The sequence below is a fragment of the Drosophila obscura genome, unplaced genomic scaffold (genome assembly GCF_018151105.1).
Source record: "Drosophila obscura isolate BZ-5 IFL unplaced genomic scaffold, ASM1815110v1 contig_73, whole genome shotgun sequence".
Lineage (NCBI taxonomy): Eukaryota > Metazoa > Arthropoda > Insecta > Diptera > Drosophilidae > Drosophila > Drosophila obscura.
In genome coordinates this window covers 3,886,260-3,904,067 of record NW_024542865.1, presented here as the reverse complement: position 1 = coordinate 3,904,067, position 17,808 = coordinate 3,886,260, and the positions used below count along the sequence as shown (strand labels likewise).

Genomic DNA, 17,808 nt, shown 5'->3' with positions numbered 1-17,808 from the left:
TGCTTATTGTGTGCATTTTCCGTAAACAGCAGACAGGGTTGCCGCTCAACGTTTATTTATTTAGTAAACTTCAATGACAATTTTCTGTAACTATTTATCGCTTTAAATGTTATTATTTAATTCATTTAAAATAAGCCAAACTAAGGTTAATTAATAAGTTTGTTTGGTTTTATTTTATTACGCATTTCCCGCGCGTAGCTTGTCAACCCTGTCACTGGAAATGTCAAAAGGAAAATGCCACAAGGGGAAGTTCTATGAATTTTACGTTCTTCGTTTTTTGAGCCAACATTACATGATCCATTGGCTGTATAATGGATTTCGCATGAAAGTCAGTTCCATTAGCGTTAATTTTTTGCAACTTTCGCTGAATATATTTTTTGTGCCGCTGGCGAGAAGTCAAGGACACTTTCCCGCTAACACTTAACCCGCACATTTTACCTCTTCCTTCCGATAGCCCAGCGCAGCGCAGCCCTTTCCCTTCATCCTTGTGTCTATATCTTCAGAGGTTTCTGTTGATATTTGCCCTTTTCCTGTTTCTGGCTAAGTCAGTTCATGCTCAGGCTGAGGCTCAGCTCAGCTCCTTCCTGGGCTTATATAACGTTGCGTTTTGTTAAACAAACCATAAAAATTTGCACACAAAACAAAAACAAGACAGCAGAAAAGACAGCACAGAAAAGTGGATAAAAAAAAAAACGAACGTATGGTAGGAAGGGTGTGCGGGTGCGGGTGTGGGTTGTGTGGCCCGCTTCATGCTTGAGCAAATCCTTTTGCCATTGTTGTTCCTTTTGGGCGGAAAAATGCTCGACTGTCGCGGAGTTTTCTCCTTAGCCCGTTCCGTTTCGTGCCGTTCCCGTCACCCACCGTGTGGAGTTCAACAATGGAAGGTAAGTGTCTGTGTTGGGTTTGTCCGTCCGTCTGTCTGTCTGTCTGTCCGTATGTCTGTCTGTCTGTGTGTTTGCATTCGACGAGGCGAAGGAGTTGCCGTTCGCCGCGCTTGCCAATTGTTTGGTTTACTGAATGCGCCATAAAAACGTCAACGGAATTCGCAATCGCAATCACCTTTTGTGCCGTTTGAGTGTTGTTGCCTTAGCTCCCTGGCCTAGCCTCGCCTGCCCTGCCCTGCCCTGCCCTGCCCAGGCCCTCTACCAGCCCTCTTGTGGGGCTCCTTGTGAATGCAAAATGGAATGACAGCCGGCAAGGACGTTGCTGACAAAGCCCAAACGCGAAAATGTCAGCGAGCATGGCCAAGAAAAAGGATTGTGTGTGTGTGTGTGTGTGTGTGTGTGTGTGTGTGTTCTGTTTGTTGAGCATTTGCAGCCGCGTTCCCCGTTTCCCGTTCCCATTACGGGCCAAAAGGATTACACAAGGGTGTTCAAATAAACAACAACAACAACAACAACCGAAACTGAACACGAAACGTTTTGCATACAAAAAACCATTCCATCCAACTTAGAGCTCTGCTCTGCTCTGCACCACCCCACTCCCGCCCATGCAATCATGCTAAGCATACAAACAAACCAAGCGAAGAGGTAATACAGCTATACGTAGCGGCAAGTGGGTGGCTGGGGGCCAATGGCTGAAGATCCTTATGCAATCGGATACCATATATTATGACGCCCCAACAAATGAGCTTCCCCCAGCGGCGCGCGCCCCGCACCCAAAACAAATGCCAAACAAATTACAGCAACATGAACATTTCTCGCGATTATGCGCTACATTCTTTTTCCTTTCTTTGGCCGGCGGGGGGCGTGGAGTTTTAAGCACGACTCGCGGGGGAGTACTTCCATGTGGTTGGTGTGGTGTGGGGTATACTTACACATGTGATACAAGAGCAAGGGGGAGCCACATCGATTCCCCATTCAATCCATAAAAGACACGCTTTGATTTGTTGTGTTACATTGTGCAGTTTTATTTTGGTTTAATTTAATTTCTCTCAACGGCTACATTTATATAAACGTAAAATATTAATTTTAATATCACTAAGCATCAAATTGTTCTGTCTTCATTTGTCATTTGTTTGTTTTTGTTTTGTTTTTTTTCCCCCTTTTTTTTTTTTTTTTTTTTTTTTTTGTAGCTTTGCTTCAGCTGTCAAACATTTAGTTTAAATGGATGCGCAGAAAGGCTTTGCCCATGGGTTGCTTGCAAATGGGACAGTCGGCCGCCGCATAAACGGTATTGATGCGCGTGAGGCAAGCCTTGCACATGATGTGCCCACAGGGTGGGGCCATCGGGCAGCGATTGTTTATGGCCTCAAGACAGACGGGGCAATGGGGAATGTCGCGCTCCATGAGTCTTGGACGCTTGGCGCGTGATGGCCCAGCGACATCGTCATCGGCCAAGTCGGTTTGGGCTGCAATCAAACACACACACACACACACACACAATAAATGTTGCATACTCACAGCAAAATTCTATGCGCGTCACTTACTCTGCTTATCGAATCTTTTCTTGGGCACGGGCTCGGTTAGCATCAGATACTTCGACTCGGTTTGAGCTAGAGTTAAAGGGGAAAACTTATTAAAAATGCACAGCAAAATTTAGTGCTGGTTGACATACTCTCCTTATCCCTGCACCCAGTGCTGGCTTCGTTGCCCATGATTCAAGAAACGGTAAAAATTCAAAAGGCTCAAAAAGTTCAAACAATTTTTATTTTACTTTTTTTTTTTCAATTCTCAAATATTCACACTCAAACGCCAATAAAGAACTGAATTTATTTATGGGATTTGCCTACAGGCAACGACGAGCATTGAAAGATCGATCTCACAGCCTACTGAAAAATATAAAATATATAAAATAAGAACATAAGAAAATTTCGATCAACTAGGCTTTGGAATAATATATTTATTTGGTCGATTAATTCGTGAGATTAATCGCCAACCAGCTATCGCACCATTTTGTTTGTTTTTTCTTCTACTTCTGCTACTGCCAATAGCCTCAGAGGTTTTCTTTTTAAATTATGATTAAGTCTAAGCCATTTTATTCTGTGCTAATTATAAGCTAAACTATACCGAGCGGCTAATTTTTTGCCAGTTGATGTTAAACTCTGTTAAAAATTCATTTTCCTTTTATTTTTATTTGCCAAAGAAGAAAATGCCCCATGGCATTTGCTCTTTTTATGGCCCAATGTTGGCCCTTTTGTTGACAAATAAAATGTCAAATTATTAACACAACAGACAAATTTGTCGTTGGTTCTCACTGCCACTCTTATAGCGACATTTACCTATGCTTTTGGTGCCCTTCCTTCATTTGTTTTTATTTTGTATTTTCGCATTGCTGGCTTTAACGAGCCGCTCGTGTTTTCTGGGGGTTAGAATGAACCCAACACTCGCCCCTCGGAACATGTGTAAAAACGGGGGCGGGGAACGACGAACGGACAAAAAATCGCGACATGTTGGCAATAAACAGCAGGTGGCGCTGGCATTTTTGCAAATGAATTGCACAAAGAACAAAGACAACACAACCCAACCAAACCAACCCACCCACCCACACTCCCTCAGCCACGCTCTGTGTTTTTTGTTGTTGTTGTACTGTCTATGGCTTGAGTCCTCTGAGGTGCCTGTGCTCCAGTTTCCTGACCAATTTTTAGTGCATATTCAGTCTATTTTTTCCTACTTCCAGTTCCAGTTCTTGGTGCTGGCTGTTTTTTTTTTTTTTGGGAAATTTTTATGAGGTCAGCAGAAGCAACTGAACTGACTTCGTGCAGTCGTTTAGGGATCAATCCATCATAAAGATCCGCAAAAACACCACCCGCCTCAATTAGTTCGAATCTCGCTCAGTTCAGCTCCCTGTGCGTCTTCCTGTCGAACTTTTTAGACAGAAAAAAAATACCATTTCCATGCTCTATGGCGGGTTTATTATGGGACAAGCAAAACATGCAAAAAAGTAGAACACAATCACAGCATGGCATCCGCTCCGCTCCTCTCTGCCTCCGACTTCGACTCCCGGGCTCCGACTCCCGACTCTTACGTAAGTCCTTACGCTGTGCTGTCCGGCTTGTTTGTTGCATTTTATGATGCTCTCGTTTTACACTTCTTAGGTAATTTTTGTAGGGCAATATTCGTCCTGATATCGCTCCTTGCTGCTCTGCCATGAATGAAGCCGAGCAGCAGACAGAAACGAAACGAAACGAAACGCAACACGAGAGAGAGACACAAAAAAATTCAAGTCGTTGGAAATGAACCAAAAAAAAAAAAACATGCAAATTATTACGCAAGTCCTTGCTGGACACTTTGTTCTCAGAATTTTCAATTTGCGTTTTTGTTTTTTCGTGTCCCTTCTCGGTTTTTTTTTTTTTTTATTGTTTTCTTTATGTTTTTTGGTGCAATTTGTAGGTCAGTTTTCCGTGAGATGAGATTTATGAGGCTCAAATGAGGCGATGGCATGGGTCATGATGGGCCATGGGACCTGATCTAGATCTAAATAATTTTTATGATTTTTTTTAACAAGCCGCTCATAAAACACTGCGGATTCCGGCCTACAAAAGACAGCCACGGAACGGACACTGCCAACACGATACAATAAACACAAGCAGCAAACAACAAACAATCAACAAACAAACAACAAAAAAGAACTGTAACAAAGTTGAGATTTTTGCTCTGCATTTCGCTGTAATTGTCGCAGCGGATCCTCGAGTTCGGGTCACAGTTTCCCCGAAATAGATGTCCTTTGTTGGGCCCAAAGAAAAAACGATGGGCTCACAAAAAACTGCACTAAAAATTGGTCAAAAAACTGGAGCAAATGTTTTATGGACCGGCTCGGGCCCTGTGGGCCTTTGTGCCCGCGCCTTGACTTTTTAGCCGCGGTTGTTGCATCATATTCGAGCTGATCCTTTGTCCAGGATTGCTCTGTTTTTACGGCTGTTCTTTTTTTTTTGTTGCTTTTTTTTTTTTGGTTTGCGGTTAAGGTGTAAAAAAGTAGTGCAATGTTTGTCGTTTATGAGGAGGCTGCTGCGGTCTCTGGTGAAGAGAATGGGAACCATTTCTGGTGAGTAGTTTTTTTCGATTATAATTATGTGCAAAATAACCTTCAGATCAGCAAGGGTATTCCATATATTTTTCTTAGTTTAATTTATCTGCTCTACATATATTTAATAATTTTTTTTGCTCTAATTAAATGGTCTGGCATTAAAATTTCGAACGAGTTAATCAAGCATTTCGGTTCAAGTCAATATTTTTTTAGCGGTTGCACACATTCACCCACTCCATGCTCTCTCTCTCTCACAGCCAGTGTGGCTGTGGCTGTGTGTGTGTGTGTGTGTGTGTTGACCAATAACCAACCACGGTTAACCAGACAAAAGGCCACAAAAATGCCACGAAAATCCCAAACTAAAATTGCACACAAACACAGAAACAACGACAAACAAATGGTTTAAGCGCCCCCCCCAAACGCCCCCAAGAGTGGGGCAGTCAGCAAGAGAGAGAGAAAGCGAGAGAGAGTGAGAGTGTGACAGAGAGAGAGAGAGAGAGAGGCAGGCATAAAAAACTGCGCAAAGTTCCACATAAAAATGCAAGGCAATTATGCAAACAAGTTGACAACTTCCAGAGAGAGAAACAGAGCGAGCGAGAGAGAGAGAGAGTACACAATGAAAGAGAGGGGGGGGAGGACTCCACAATACAGTGGGGCATATATGTATCCAGGGGGGGTGCCACGGAGTTAACCCAAGTGTCAATAATGGCGCTGAAAACTCTTTAATGTCGAGTTCCCTTTTGACGCGGCTTTTCTTTTTCCTTTACCCCCCTCCACTCTTTAGCTCTGTGCATGTGTACCACCGCCCCTTTCTCTCACTCACCCTTTGACTGTAGCTCTCTCTCTCTCTCTCCGCTCGCTCGCTCTCTGTCGCTCACTCCCAACCCCTTTCTGTGTGTGGCTGTCTCTTTCTAAGAATGCTCCGTGCTTGAAAAAGTTACGAGACGACTTTGGCCAGAAATACAAACCAACAAACCGCGTTTTGATTTGCAACCCTTAAGACGGGGCCCCGACCGAAATAACCAGAGAAATAACCAGAAAAGTGGGTGGAAAATATGGTTTTACCCTCCCCTCCCTCCCCTCCCCACCACCCCCTCCACCCCATCGACACAACATTCTCAGCGCCTACCCTTCCACACCACTCACAGAACTCTGTGGGCAAAGCTCTGTCTCGTTCTGGCAAAGCCAAAGCCAAACTAGTTTTGTGGCCGCAGCTGCCGCAGCCCTCAACGAGCCCTCTTCAATGCCCCCCACTCCACCCCCTGTTGCCTCTGAGCGTCTAGCTTTTTTGGGGTGGAAAAAAAAGCCAAGCAAAAGCAAAAACATGAAACAAGCAGCCCACAAAACCCAGAGCACTTTTCGAAGACGCGGCGGCCGGTGGCCGCTCTCAGTTTTTCCAGCCAGAAAGAGACAGTAGGAGGCAAACAGGCTGACAGAGAAAGAGAGTGAAATTTGTTAACAACAACAAAAAAGAAAGCAAAAGAAAAGAGTTGTCATGGAAATGCTCCCCCCCCACAAACAGAGGCGTCCCAGCGGGTGCTGATCAGGAGTCAGCGCCCTCTCACAGAGCCACTGTTTGGTTTGGGCAGCAAACTGGGGAAAAGCTGGCAGAAAAATGCAACAAAAATAGGGGGCGAAAAAATTGTGCAAAAATTGAGGAGAAATCCGTGTTGGGGGGGGAGGCAGCAACACCCACTCAATTGCCACCCAATTCCAGGCGCGCTCTACACACGCTACACTGCCAAGAGGCAGGCATGTGCGGCATCTGTCCACGGATGTGCGCCACCGATCAAAATGGCCGACAATTATATGAAATTTGATATTTAGTTTTTGGTCTCTCCGCCTCCATCTCCGTCTCCGTTTCGCTCTCGAACTGGTTTCTACTCGAGGCGATACTCTGTCAGATTCCTGTTATCCCGTGGGCAATACGAGGGTCGCATTCGGCGCATTAAGGGCGCATCGCATTGACGGGCTTAACGGATTTCCAGCTTTAATCTGTACATTGTCTGCCCATCAAAACTCAAGTGTGTGCGCCTCTGTGTGTGTGTGTGAAGCGTGCTATATATAGCCAATACATACAAACATATATCCATTCGCATTTGTATATAAATGTATATGTGAAGCTGACATAAGCCAAAAGTTGCAACTCAGAAGTTAGCGCCAGGAAGAGGAACATGGCTCATGGCGGGGATCGCAGCAAAAAAAAAGGGGAGTGGATGAAACATGGAAAACTGTAAATTGAAAATCAAGAACGGGTTGAGAATAATGTAGCGAAAGATATAGCAGAAAGAGAGACGGGAATACTCTCTCGCTTTGAAACTGAAACCGAATTTACATACCAAGAAAATTTTCGAAGGTAACAATAAATATAATATGTGTATAATATTATATTTATTGTTTATTTATTGAAAAACCATAAAATAAGTCAATACAAAATAGAGGAAAACTAGCAGTTTATTAAAAGCATGAAAAGCATTTGGAATAGAAACTAAAAAAAAAAAAAAAAAAAAGAAAATGAAAAATGAAAAAAAAATTAAATTTAAACAATTTAATTTCATATTAAAAATGTTAGAATAAAGTGTCAGTAATTTAATAAAAATAAAAATAGTAATAATAATAAATAAAAGTAATTTTCTTTAGGCAAAAATCGTGGCATAAAATTAATATAATATCACCAGCATATCCAAAACAATTTCAATATGCCTAAAATATTTCTTTTTATTTATTGAAATTAACTTTTATATTAAAATTAATTGAGCGGAGCGCTCAACTCGGTCTTTCAATTTAATGTGCAGAATATCCTGTATTAAATTTTCGACTAATGAATGGATGGCTGGACAGTCATCCCCATCCATGGCCAATGATGTCGTCAAGGACTTTCAAAGTAGCCGCTCTGATATGATATATGACTTTATTTCGAACATCTGGGTGCCAAAAAGTGTGTCCTTTGAACAGCTCAAAGGTACAACATGTACAAACATGACCAGAACAGTATCCTTTGTTGTGCCAAGCTATAAAACACACCTCCTACTCACCCCTCCCACGAGCCCCGCCATCAACAATATAAATTCCTTTTTTTTTATGAAATTCTTGTTACAAATTGTTTGTATGACATTGATAACAAACGAGAGAGAATGATCATTAGGATTTCAACACTGGGCAGCTGCACAGATCTCTCTCTCTCTCTGTCTCTCCCTCTCCAGCTAATTGTCGCGGGCCCAAGAGAAATGCTTTCCTTTGCTCAAAACAGAGACAGGAGAGGAGAGGAGAGGGAAAAAGCGGGGCACGAGCAACAAAGGAAAACACACATCTATGAACAGCAACAAAAAATGGTTATGGATCGTTATAAAGTAAATAAACATGAAGAAAAGAAAGAAGCAGAGCATGTGGAGGAAATGGAATGGCAAAGAAGGCAGCAAACAGAAGGCCTTGAAATGTGTCCTACGACCCAAAATATGTAGGGCATACACCACACGTTCCAAAAGATGAAACAGCTGCTCCACACAGCACGGTGGCTGGAGTAAGGAGCAAGGCGCAAGGAGCAAGAGGGAGCAAGGCGCAGGGAGCAAGGAAGTGTGCAAAAGAGATGGAGTGTGCCACAAAAGAGGTAGCAGCGCATCGCAACGCATCGCATCCGTAGGAGCCGACGGAGCCCACTCCGCTCCGTTTCAGGGGTGCAGAGAGAGCACAGCCAATGGCTGGGGGGCGCCGTCTAACCAAAAACACAATTTTGTGGGAGTGTCACCACACCAACAAACGCACACCAAAGCAAAACGCAAACATAAAACACAAAACACAAAAAAAATAAAACCAAAAACCCCCACCCCCATGCCCTGGTCGATTCCACCACGAAACCACCCCCAAAAGAGACAGCAAAAAAAGGAAGGAAAAAAAATCACTCAAAGAGTCGTTTTCCAGCGTCAGTCAGTGTGTGCGGTGGGGGGGGTGCAAGAGAGTGGTTTTGGTTTCGTGCGGTGTGGTGAGAATTTTTTTCTTGCGCTCTCACTCACTCACACACTTGCACGCACGGGCAGGACGTTGGCCGGGGGACGACGGAGGGCGAGTGAAACAATTGAAAAGGAGCGCGCGCGCTCTGTCGCTGCTGCTGGCCGCCCGACGCCGACGCTCGACGCAGCGCCAACCAAAACAACAAACCACAATTCACTTACACAACGCCGCAGTCACCGTCACCGTCGCTGCTGTCTGGTTGCTGCTGCTGCGCTGCTTTGGCTCCTGTTCCTGGCGCTGCCTCTGCCGCTGCCTCTGCGCGGTTACTGTTACTTTTACTCCTGCTGCTGCTGGCTGCTTGCTGCGCAGTCGGCATTGAGGTGTTTTTTAAAAAATGGCTCTCGCAGCAGGGGAACTTTTTTGTTGGAGTTGGACGTGGGAGCATTTCCCCTGCGCCATTGGAATTTCCATGGCTGTTGCTGTTGCTTTCTCCTCTCTGCTGCCACGAGTTTTTCCTTCGATTTTTTTTTGTGTGTGTTCTTTTGGAAAATCCATCAGTGTTGCCTCGTTAGCGGCAGCGTTCGGTTGCTCGCACTCCTGAGCGGAGCAGGAAGGCGGAGCCAACGGATCATTCACTCTTTCTCTCTCCCTCTCTCTCACGCACATCCATCGATCACGCCGCTCTCTCACTCTCTTTACGCTCGAATGCGGCCACACGCTGCTCTATTAATAAATCAACCCCAATATCACGCAGTGGTGGAGGCGATCCCACCATTGGTTGGCGGAGCACACGCGATCTTGTGTGTGTTCTCTCTCTCTTGGATTGGATTGGGGTGGGATCAAGATCAAGAATGTTCTCTCTGTTTCATTACGGATTGCAGAGGGATCTTTCTCACTCTCTCCCTCTCTTTCTGGCTTTGTATGTAGGGGAGGATCGCCCCTGCCTGGAGGTAGGGCTCTAGCTCTTGTATGACCTGTGGGGGATGAGGTTTTATTTGGGTCAGGCCATTCCCCAATACGATCTGCCATGCGGTAAATACAAAATTAATCTTTCTGGGGTTTCATGGTGAATGATCCTCAGTTCTGTGCAGAACATTAACGAGATCAACATAATTCGTGTTTGAGAACTTTTCGTCAGGTTTTTATATAAAAAGGAATTCCTCAAAGTGATCCTTAAATGTTTGGGTAGATCAGAGATACTTGAGATACTTTAACAATTTTATAATTGAAGGTACGATTTGTAGATGGAAATTCTTGGCATTTCTTCTGTGTCTCTTTTTCCCCAGAATATTTTATAGTTATAAATATTTATTTTTTAATGATTCCAGATCTCATTTAATGCTTTAAGTATCTGTCCATCCACCGGCTTGGCTTCTTCCTTCAGTAGTAGTTCTCATCGGATCCCAGATCCTTTGGATCGCTTCAATTAAAGTCCAATAAAACGCGACCATAAACGACTGCTCTGCTAATCCGTTCGCGGTGATCCCTGAAGCTACCCCGCCTAATCCCGAATACAAATACGAAACAACAAAAAAAAACGCGAAATATTACCAAAAACAGGTAGCAAAATATTGGATATTTTTTTGTGCGCGCGGATCGGCACGGGTTTACGATGGCGGGGCGGCGGCTAATCGGCCAAAATATTTGCGGGGCGTGCTGGCTAATCCCGGCGATTGACTTTCGTAAGTAAAGGATTACGTGGAGGTCGCGAGATTGCGATTTGGTGTGGTTTCCATTTGCATACCTGCTGCCAGGTAATACCCGCCCACAGTTTTTCCGATCTCTTGCATTTTTTTTTTTTGCTTTAGTGTGGGGAGTGCAAAAAATCCATAAAAAAAAAGGGTGCGTACAGGGCTCCGGCTCCTGGTACAGCTGCGTGTGATGGCAGGACAGAGACAGAGGCCGTTAAGTGGCAGGGCAGGGCAGGTAGGCACAATCGCAATCGCAATCGCGACACGATCCTTCCTCCTGTCGCGATGGACGCGCGCGCTGAGCAGCTTCTGTCGATCGTCGATCGATCAGCGGGCGCTGAATGGGCCCACGAAAAATTGTGGAAAAACGAGGAAAAACGCAGCGGGTGGGGACCCAGCACCACGGACATGCTACAAGGAACCCAGACCCAGGCTGGCTGCCCAGTTTCGCTAGAAAATTCGCGCTCTGACAGCGTGTCCTTGTCGCACGCTAAACGCTGAACGTAGCTGAAGCTGGCTGAAGAGTAAAGGTAAAGTAAACCTGTGGCAAAGTCCGAGTCCCGTCGCTCACAGCGAGCGGGCGCGCACGTACAAAAGCAGAGAAGTCGACGCCGCTGTTGCCGGGAAGGGCAGCAGCGATTTATTGGAAGTGTGCTGACAGAGAGAAACAGCAAGAGAGCGGCGGCAGTGGGTGTGGGAGTGAGAAGGAAAGACTGAGAGCGACATCGCGACATTTTGGTTGGCTCCGAAGCCGCAGCATCTTGACTCGTGGCTGCCCGCCCCCCCCAAAACACCACACCAGAGGAGCAACAGAGCACCCACCCACCTGCCTACCTCCCTCCCTCCCACCACACTGCCAACAGAGTGCGATTCCTCATTGTGGTTGTACCGCGTTGGCCTCGTTTCAACGTTCTTTTGGGGCTCCACAGATATTTTTTGTGGAATGTCCAGGCATTTGATTTGTCCGGCCCAGCAGAGGCGACAGAGGCGTAGCGTTACCAGAAGGGGATTCCATGTATGTATGACACTTCCGCTGAGCAACTGGGTATCGAATGGAATCGGATGCAATCACAGATCACAGATCACAGATGACAGATCAGTTGAGCTCTCGATCCTAAGCTGAACATGATCCAATCAACGATCTGCCAACGAGAGGCCAAGCGCAGGCCCACATTGCGCCATTGAAGAACACAAATATTTACATGTCTAATCGCCAGCTAATCGCCCCCGATCAGCATTAGGATTAGGGCAAGCTGCCAGGCCAGGGCTTGTATCTGCACAGCAGATCGTTTAACGTAAATTTAGATAGTATTGAGCAACGCATTGCCACGACAATGGGTGTTAGTTGGATAGCTGCAGATCGGATAGCTCTGCGCGCAGATACCCCGCAGATCGAAACTAAGGATCTGCTCATAGCATTTGAATAAAGTAAAAATTGCACCGAATTATGCAGGAAAAGATTGCACAACAATGGAAGGTGTTGGCCCGGTAATTTGATCTGGCCAGCAAGTGAACAAGATTTTAAAATAAACAACTCATTTGGCAACGGTTCAGCAAAGACAATAAAGGATCAGTTAACAAAACATAATTTTGAATGCAAAAACATTTGAATTAAATATTTAAGTCGAATTTAAAATATTTTTAAAAGTGATCGACTGCAGCTGATCAGAAGAGCGGAAAAATCTTCCCCGATACGTGAATTAATGATTATAAAATATGAAAATCTTTTTCAAAAAATATATATAACAATAGATAAAGATCATTGTAAAAATAATCGGATCAAAGGTGGTTAAAAAAAATAAATATAACGCTAGAAAATAAATGTTGCATACAAAAATTGGCTAATTAAATTTCATAGATAAATAAACGTTCGTGGAACTTGAATATATAATGCAAGATAAATTCCCGGATCAAGCGGAGTCCCTCTTAATATTTTGGATCATATGTCGAACGCTTGTAAATCATTTCCCTTCCACATGATCAACAGCTGATGATAGATCTGCATTTCCACTCGAGTATTTCGGATCTACATAGACGGGTGTGTGCCCTCTAATTGAGTCCTTAGGACGCTCCTGGCAGACTCCGGGGGCCCCCTCCCTGCCAGATAGACACCGATGTGTGTGTGCTACCTGTGCCCATAGGCCCCCCCCCGCGCCCGTCGAACAGGGCCCCTGGACACCGCCCCGACGGGTGGTGGCAGCAACACGCGCGCAGTAGGAACTGTTGCATGTTGGGCAAGGAACAGAACCGGACTGAGCAGCGTGCTCCTTTTGGCCGTGGCATGGCGTGGCGTGCGTAAAGGAAAAACGAAGGAAAAACTGTTTCCAGCCAGACCAGACCAGACCGCCCGTTGCCGGAAAGAGACACACAAATCAAACAGACAGCGAGAGGCCAAAGAGAGACAGAGACACAGATATTGGATGGCAAGAGAGCGCACAACAATTTTCTCCTGATTTTTTTTTGCATCTTTTTTTTTTTTTTTTTTTTTTTTTTGTTGAGTTTTTCTTCGGTTGATTTTTATTTTCCCGGCATTTCTTTGTTGCGTTTTTGTTTTCTTTTTGCCTTTCCCTTCCAGTCTGTGCTCGCTCTCTCTCTCGCTCTGGCTCTCGGAGTGAGAGAATGAGCGCATTTGCCTCTCTTTCTCGCTCTCACTCGCACACCCTCTCGCTTGCAGATTTTTATTTTGCTTCCAATGTGGTTGTTGCTTTGCCTTTTTCATTTTTCTTTTTTCTTTTTTTTTTTTATTTGGCCGCGCGCCCCTGGCCACAAGTAACAAGCGGCAGTGGCAGTGGCAGTGGCAGCGTCAGCAGCAGAGGCAGTGGCAGTGGCAGCAACAGCAAAGCCTCAGACATCTCCTTCCTCCACTATGTATGGGTGTGCGTTAGTGTGTGTGTGTGTGTGCGCGAGTTGTATACCGCAATGGAAAAATGGGAAAATTTTTACTGTGGTTGTTGTTGCGGCAATGGTGGTTGCTTGATACCTGCCCCTTTTGTCTCCAGACTGCCGCCGCGCCCTTGCACCCTTAGTCCGTGTATCTGGTGTATACGTATGTGTCTGTGTGTGTGTGTGTGTGTATAGCTGTGGGCCAGCGTGTTGCTGTGTGTATAGGTAAGCGAGCGAACCAACCAAAGCACACGGGCCAGGACAATGCCAGCGTGTGCGAAAGAGCAGTTCAGAACGGGAAGGACGGAGCGGCGCGGCGCGGCGCGACGGAGGTAGTGCAAGTGAGAGGGTGCGATAGGTAGAAAGAGAGCGAGCGTAAGTGAGTGAGTGAGAGCGAGAGAGAGCGCGAGAGCTGCGTGGCAGAGGGCAGCGCTGCCAACGGCGACAAGCGCATTCCACTTTAAATACTGGCAACGATCGCAGCAGAGAATCAGTTCACTCAGCGACTTTACCGTGTCGAGAACGTCCCAGCGAGACAGTCTTGAGAAAAAGCGAGAATCGAGAGCAAGAGATTCGAGGGATTTATACACCAAACACAACACAACAAACACATACACGCCGCGTCTTAGTTTTGTTTTTTTTTTTGTGCCTTGAGACAACACAAAAATTTTCTTAAATCCAAAAAAAATTACCCGAAAAATACGAACGAAAACGACAAAATATTTTTTTTGCCAGTGAAAAACGGTTTTTGCGAGAGCGGGCAGCATTGCCAGCTCGCAAAGAAAAGTGCAGTGCGACCAGTCCACACAAGGATTAACAACATTGGATTACAACCGCAACAAGCAGCAGCAGGAGCAGCAACAACAGCAGCAACATATATATTTTTTTTGTTGGAGAAACAACCGATTGAAAGATACAAAACAGCATCAAGATGCATCTACCCAATGGTCCCACAATGGTAGCCAACAGCACCGCTGTGGCGCACACACAAGTGCTGGCTGCAGCTGCCGCAGCGGCCGCAGCAGCGGCTGTGGTCAACTCCGGTACGAGCGGCTCCACAACGACGATGATGGCGATGGCACAGAGCAGCCAATCGCTGGCCAATACCAGCACCCATTCGGCCAGCAGCAGCACCGGCAGCTCCACGCCGGACATCAGTGCCAATGCGAATACCACCGCCAACAGCAGCAACAGCAGCAGCAGCAACAACAACAACAACAACACAGCGAACAACAACAGCAGCAGCAGCAACTCGGCCAAAATGCCCAGCTCGATGACGGACATGTTTGCCAGCCTGCACGAGATGCTGCAGGAATATCACGGCGAACTGGCCCAGACCGGCTCCCCATCGATACTGTGCAGCGCCCTGCCCAACCATTGGCGCTCCAACAAGTCGCTGCCGGGCGCATTCAAGGTGATCGCCCTGGACGATGTGCCCGACGGCACACTGGTGTCGATCAAGTGCGGCAACGATGAGAACTACTGCGGCGAGCTGCGCAACTGCACCACAACGATGAAGAACCAGGTGGCCAAGTTCAATGATCTGCGCTTCGTGGGCCGCTCCGGCAGGGGCAAATCCTTCACGCTGACCATCACAATTGCCACATACCCGGTGCAGATAGCCAGCTACAGCAAGGCCATCAAGGTGACGGTCGACGGGCCGCGGGAGCCAAGAAGTAAGCAAAGTGAGTTTTTTAGTTTCCATTACGTTTTCAGTTTCCAACTCCAAACCCAAACCCAAACCCAGCCCAACCCCCCCTTTCATTTGGAATCCTCAACGGATTCTTTTTTTTGTTTTGTAATATTTTAAAATCTTTTGCGATCCCCTGCGATCAGCTGCGAATATCCTTTGGGATTTTATTATTATTATTCTTTGGATTTTATTTAAATGCTTTGTTTTGCCATTCTATATCCTATATCCTTCCCCACCCCCTCCCACCACCGCTTCCCCTTGGAAAATTTTACAAACTTTACTTTTGGTTTTGTGTTTTTGCTTTACTGACTTTTTGCTTTGCTTTCTGCTCCTTCCAGGCTATGGCTATCCACATCCCGGCGCCTTTAACCCCTTCATGCTGAACCCCGCCTGGCTGGACGCCGCCTACATGACGTACGGCTATGCGGACTACTTCCGCCACCAGGCCGCTGCCCAGGCAGCCGTCCACCATCCGGCCCTGTCCAAGGCCTCGCCATCGAGCAGCTCCAGCATTGTGTCGCCCAGCGCCAGTGGCGCAGCTGCCGGTGGTGGTGTGGCCAGCGGCGGCAATGCCGCGGGACCCGCCGACTACCATCATGTGTCGCAGATAACGCCGCCACCGTCCGGGGCAGCAACGGCCGCTGGCCAACCGGCTGCCATGATGCCCTCGCCGCCAGGAGCCGCTCCGGCCGCAGCCTACGCCATGCCCCAGTTCCCGTTCAATCATGTTGCCGCCGCCGCCGCAGCAGCCGCCCAGCAGCAGCAGCAGCAGCAGCACCATGCCAAGTCCACACCACACGCCTTCCATCCGTATAACTTTGCGGCCGCCGCGGGTCTGCGCGCGCGCAATGCGGCAGCGGCTGTCCTGCACCATGGCGGCGACGCCACCGGCATCAGTCACATCAGTCCGGCCTCGTCGCGCCCCTCCAGCTCCTCGCCGACGCAGCAGCACGTTCTGCTCAAGCTGAACACCTCGATCGAGACGAGCTCGATCCACGAGCAGTCCGCCTCCGATGCCGACTCCGATGACGAGCAGATCGATGTGGTGAAGTCCGAGTACGACCTGGACAAGTCGATCGACTCCAGCCGCAGCTCTCCGCTCGCCCAGCACATCTCCATCTCCGTGCCCCTTCGCATGCGCTGCGACCTCAAGGCGCCCTCCGCCCTGAAGCCGCTCTTCCACGAGAGTGCGACGGCGGCTGCCACAACACGACAGGCATCGCCGGAGACGACGCTGCCGGCGGCCACCAAGCTGAAGAATGCCGCTGTCCAGCAGAAGACCGTGTGGCGGCCCTACTAAGTGGTGGCAGGCTGGCAGGCAGGCAGGCAGTAGGAAGGTGGATCAGCATCAGGATCCCCCGACAAAAGTGATACGAACATGTGACTGTTTGCGGAATTGGCAAAGCGGAGTGGAGTGAAGTGGAGTGGAGTGGAGTGGCAGCAAGGCAGCAAGGGGAACGGTGAAGAGGCAGCGCAGAGCGGCAAGCAAAAAAAAAAAAAATAAATTGTGATATAGTGATGTAAGTTAGAGCACGCCCACAGCCCACAGCCCACAGCAGTCAACGGCAGGCATCCGGCGGGCAAACGGAGAGGAAAGCGGAAAAGCGGAAAAGCGGAAACCAGTAGCCAGGATCACAGACAGCAGATGGAAAGTTGGCGCATCGAGCTCCGACGTTGTTTTATGCTCGATTCATAAAATCGTAGCCCGAGTTCGTGAACCAACCGACTGGCAGACAACTGGCGTTGCCACAACCCAAAAATAAACAACAACAAAGCAAAGCAAAGCAAAGAATTTCCCCGAGATCTTGCAGCGGCAAGATCTTGAACGAAACAGCAAAACAAAAACTGAAACCTAACGAAAACCAAAACCCAAAGCCGAAAAAAAATGCAAAGAAACGTTTAAAAAGTAACTTAGCGATAGGGAAAAAAAAAACTTTAGTTCAATTCCTAACGACTCCCCCCCCCAGCCCCCAAAAGAATAACATTTATTATATGTAAATTATATATTTTTATTTTCACTTTATACACCCCCTCCCCCACACACACACTCCCTGCCTGACCCCTGCTAGCCCCACCACAAAAAATATTGTACATAGATATAGAAGACATTTATTTTATTTTTTTTTTTTTGAGGAAACATCTATTTTTTTTTGTGGATAATTCGAATTTAGCTATTGGATAATTCTTAAGTTTATCTAGTGATGTAAGTGAACAGAATTTTTTTGTCTAGACTTAAGTTTTAGCGCGAGAAAAAATGAAAAATCTAACACAAACGAATTTCCCCCAAAAGCAAATAAAAACAAAACAAAAAAAAACAATACAAAAATCACACACAAAAATTATTTACAAAAAAAACATTTGGCTGACTTTTTCATTATTAATTAATTTTCAGCAATGGTTCTTAAATATTTCAGCGCAAATTTCTTACGAATTTTCAGAGGCAAGCAAATAATATGTTGAAAAGTTGTCACACTTTATGTGGCTTCTATTTTCACAATATAAATTATTTCGGTTCGCATTTTTGCAGCAATGAAATCCTTATTTCCTGCCTTATTTCCTATCCTTATTTTATTCTGATTTAAATTTGGTTTGAAAGAATTATTAGCTTGCTACATAAAATATGGAATA

The 17,808-nt window shown here is 46.4% G+C and overlaps 2 protein-coding genes across 3 annotated transcripts in view; one reads left to right on the top strand and one right to left on the bottom strand.

Moving 5' to 3' along the window:
• Nucleotides 1-1,898: 1,898 nt before the first annotated feature.
• Nucleotides 1,899-17,808, bottom strand: part of LOC111065365 — a 72,139-nt gene continuing 56,229 nt past the window's right edge. The window contains exons 2-4 of the mRNA XM_022353495.2: nt 2,557-2,770; nt 2,429-2,494; nt 1,899-2,350 (exon numbers count right to left, since the gene is read on the bottom strand). Of these exons, the coding sequence (XP_022209187.1) occupies nt 2,097-2,350; nt 2,429-2,494; nt 2,557-2,596 (360 nt within the window). The 5' untranslated portion in view covers nt 2,597-2,770 and the 3' untranslated portion in view covers nt 1,899-2,096. The remainder of the gene's footprint in view (nt 2,351-2,428; nt 2,495-2,556; nt 2,771-17,808) is intronic.
• On the top strand, nt 14,005-17,487 carry LOC111065363 (segmentation protein Runt). Of its 2 annotated transcripts, none has more exons than XM_022353489.2 (2): nt 14,005-15,163; nt 15,519-17,487. In XM_022353489.2, the coding sequence occupies exons 1-2, from the start codon at nt 14,419-14,421 to the stop codon at nt 16,478-16,480; spliced, it is 1,707 nt and encodes a 568-aa protein (XP_022209181.2). In that variant the 5' UTR covers nt 14,005-14,418; the 3' UTR covers nt 16,481-17,487. The 2 variants fall into 2 exon arrangements, with proteins under 2 accessions (XP_022209181.2, XP_022209180.2); XM_022353488.2 differs by having other exon boundaries at nt 14,005-15,172.